Source organism: Papaver somniferum, chromosome 9 (assembly GCF_003573695.1).
Source record: "Papaver somniferum cultivar HN1 chromosome 9, ASM357369v1, whole genome shotgun sequence".
NCBI classification, from domain to species: Eukaryota; Viridiplantae; Streptophyta; class Magnoliopsida; order Ranunculales; family Papaveraceae; genus Papaver; species Papaver somniferum.
In genome coordinates, this window is record NC_039366.1 from 125,807,969 (window position 1) to 125,811,738 (window position 3,770).

Sequence of the window (3,770 nt, forward strand, 5' to 3'; positions counted from 1 at the left end):
ACTTGTCCGCCGAACTTAGATTCGTAAATTCAAAATTTAACAATTTTTTTATTTAAAAAGTTAAAATTAATATTTTTTAAATTTTTTTTTAAAGAAAATATTTTTTTATTTTAATTTAAAAATAATTAAAAAAATATAAATAATAAGGGCATTTTGCCATTATGAAAAATTGCTAGATAAGGGGCATCCTAAAAACACTATTTCCAACCTTGTTTTTGTCTTATTCAATATGCCCCAAAATTTTCATGTACGCCCCAAATGATGGTTCTTAAAGATTTGCTCGGATAAAATCCGCCGATTTAGGACCGAGAGAAAAAGAAATATAGTCGACATAAAGCCTACACGCACCGAAACATAGACCGTTACGATAGCCCAATAACAGAATTGGGTACCACAATGATGCCATACAAAATCAGTAAATAAGAGCCACAGACACTCCAACACATCCTATCTATACGTCCACCACGTGGCAGAAACCTATTAAGCAGCTTATCTCCAGTACGCAAAAGTGTTGCTAATCCCAAGCAAATAACAGACTCTCATAACTACTCCCTACAAAGGTCCAACGGGAGTTACTCAACAAACTCCTTCCATTTCCTCCTTAGAGCTTGTTTTGAATTCTAATCTAAAAGTTATTATGGAAACCACAGGAATCATGTGTAGCTCTGGCCGTGGATGTTTCGTGCCCGAAGCATCCGCCGTATCAGCTCAGCGTTCACTTGCTGTTTTGCCTCCACCTTCTATTTCAAGATCATTCAAGGTAATCGCAAGTTTGTTAATTTCTTACGTTGATGCTAGACTCGATACAAATGTTTGCAGTACAGGAACTAATGTTTTGAGATGTTTGTGCAGCCATTTAAATCAAGTTCTATCTTTGGTGAATCTTTACGTACCGTGGCCAAATCATCTGCAAAGCTTTTGAAGGCCAAGGCTTCAACTTCACCTGTCACCAAATGTGAACTCGGGGATAGTTTGGTAATCACTTCTTTCCTATCCAATAGCTTGCATTTTTATTGAATTGAAGAAACATGGCGTTGGTTTAGGATGGAACTTGCTCAATTATGTAACTCTGATTACAAATTCTATCGAGTATTTTCGGTCCAACCGCATATTGCAATTGATCCGTTCTGGGATGGGGGATTATTTATTTGGTCCTGAATCCTAAAGAAAATCGTCTTAGCAGAGAGACTGACACTAATGAGACTGTTTATTGCAGGAAGAGTTTTTGGCCAAAGCAACACCAGACAAGAATTTGATTAGAGTGATGATGTGCATGGGGGAAGCCATCAGAACTATCGCCTTCAAAGTCAGGACTGCCTCTTGTGGTGGAACAGCCTGTGTGAACTCCTTTGGTGATGAACAACTTGCAGTTGATATGCTCGCAGATAAGTTGCTTTTTGATGTAAGTAACACCAAAAACTTCTACTTATTCGCGCTAGTTTTAGCTATGAAACTGGTATATTATAACTCATAGTAACAAACAAGGTCAATTCCTCTGCTACTTTGATGCTTAGCTAGGCCTTGACTCATTCTCACTTCTGCAAATACGCTTGCTCTGAGGAAGTTCCTGAGCTTCAGGATATGGGAGGCCCAACTGAAGGTTTGCAAAATATTGTAAGCGTCATTGTGATAGTGAGTACTTAAGTACCGGAAAATTGATATAGATTTATTTTGTTTGGAATACTATCAGGAGGATTCAGTGTTGCTTTTGATCCACTTGACGGTTCTAGCATTGTCGACACCAATTTCACAGTAGGTACCATCTTTGGAGTTTGGCCTGGAGATAAGCTAACAGGTGTAACTGGAAGAGATCAAGTTGCAGCTGCAATGGGTATCTACGGTCCCCGAACAACTTATGTTATTGCCATCAAAGGTTTCCCAGGGACCCATGAATTCCTTCTTCTCGATGAAGGTTGGCTAAGCATAACAAAATCTATCCCAGTTTTAAGTTTCTTTTTACTAGATTTGTTCGACCTGAGCAGTCCTTTCTTGTCTCTATTTCAAGGTAAATGGCAACATGTCAAAGAAACCACAGAAATCAATGAAGGAAAAATGTTCTCCCCCGGAAATTTGAGAGCCACATTCGACAACGCTAACTATGATAAGGTCTTGTATTTTTGTCCTTGTGACTTCTCATAGTTATTTACTTTTTTAATGATAGTGAACACAATAACTCATATTTAGCATTGTGTGCAAACAGCTTGTCAATTACTATGTTAGAGAGAAGTACACATTGCGATACACCGGAGGAATGGTTCCTGACGTTAACCAGGTTTATAGAAGACAAACATAATGATTTTTCCTTACATTACAGAATTTGTTGTTGTTGCTGCTAAAATGACTAACTATGAATTGATTTTCTTTACGGCAGATTATTGTGAAAGAGAAGGGTGTATTCACAAATGTGATATCCCCAACTTCAAAAGCCAAGTTGAGGTTATTATTCGAGGTAGCTCCATTGGGTTTATTAGTTGAAAATGCTGGTGGATACAGTAGTGATGGATACATATCAGTTCTAGATAAGGAGATTACTGCTCTTGATGAAAGAACTCAAGTTGCCTACGGATCAAAGAATGAGATTATCCGGTTCGAAGAAACTATGTATGGAAAATCTAGGCTGGCTGGTACCCCTGTTGGAGCTACTGCTTAAATGTTTTTTTTTTAAGTAATTGATTTGCAAGGTTATTTTTCATAAACGCGAACTGAATTTTGCATTTCACATTTATATACTACGTTGAGAGATTCATAGTTTCAAATTACAATGTCGGAATGGAGATGTACTGAGAATCTGAGATGATGCAAAAACAAGCAAAGAACTTGCTGTTTCTGTTTCGGCTGTTTGTTGATATCCAAAATTCAATGGGTAACTATATGCAAGCCCGTAGATTCAATATGCAAGACCGTTCTATAAAAGCCTGGCTGTATTGCTTATAGTTATGGACCTTTGGTAACGAAATGTGAGTCGTGTGACGACCTTTCTGCCCTTTTAAGAGAATATGTATAAATGTGAGACAACGATACAGTGCAAATTTGTGCACCCTAAATACCGGGGATGCACGTTACCGCCCACCCAATTTGCTCATATAACTTCGTTTCGCTTTTTTATTACCCTCCGTTTCACAAAGATAGTCCGCTTTGACTTTCTCGCAATATTAAGGAGACCATACTATTTTATTTGACTACCCTTAGTTACTTTTTAATAAAAATGATAGTAATAAAGACTATCCAAAATTGTTGCGAGAATTATAAATACGAAATATAAAAGGAAAATTTAAAAGATATCGAATTTATAAAGTATAAACTTTATAAGGAATTTAATTTTTAGAGTTAAATGTATATTTTCTATTAAATGATATATTTGTTTCCTCAATTACATTAATTTCTTTAATATTTTAGATTGGGTCATGTTAAAAATGGATTTATGATTATAAAGAATTCAAGGGTATATTAGAGAGTTCATTAAAAAAAATATGACTATAAACAGAAACTGAACACAATTTTAAAATTGAGGAAAAAGAAATAGATGACGGCATTTCAGAAACAGATATTTATTTTTAATTTTTGTTATTTTAAAATTAGCTTGAAAAGGGAGAATCCCAAACCTGCTCAAATTCTCATCGCCATTAACGCCTTCTTTCCTACATTACTTCTCTTAAGAACGAAGAAGATGAAAAGGTGGAATTCAATAGTCCTAACTTCTTTCCATTGGCATTGTGTTTGGAATTTTTTTCGTCTAATTTTTAATAGTGACGCAGGATTGATTTATTTGG

The 3,770-nt window shown here is 35.9% G+C and overlaps 1 protein-coding gene across 1 annotated transcript; it reads left to right on the forward strand.

Moving 5' to 3' along the window:
- Window positions 1–518: 518 nt before the first annotated feature.
- On the forward strand, window positions 519–2,832 carry LOC113310770 (sedoheptulose-1,7-bisphosphatase, chloroplastic-like). The gene is made up of 8 exons (XM_026559547.1): window positions 519–760; window positions 853–975; window positions 1,217–1,402; window positions 1,519–1,600; window positions 1,691–1,912; window positions 2,006–2,106; window positions 2,201–2,272; window positions 2,372–2,832. Exons 1-8 carry the CDS (start codon window positions 638–640, stop codon window positions 2,648–2,650), a joined length of 1,188 nt encoding a protein of 395 aa, XP_026415332.1. The 5' UTR covers window positions 519–637; the 3' UTR covers window positions 2,651–2,832.
- The last annotated feature ends 938 nt before the right edge of the window (window positions 2,833–3,770 follow it).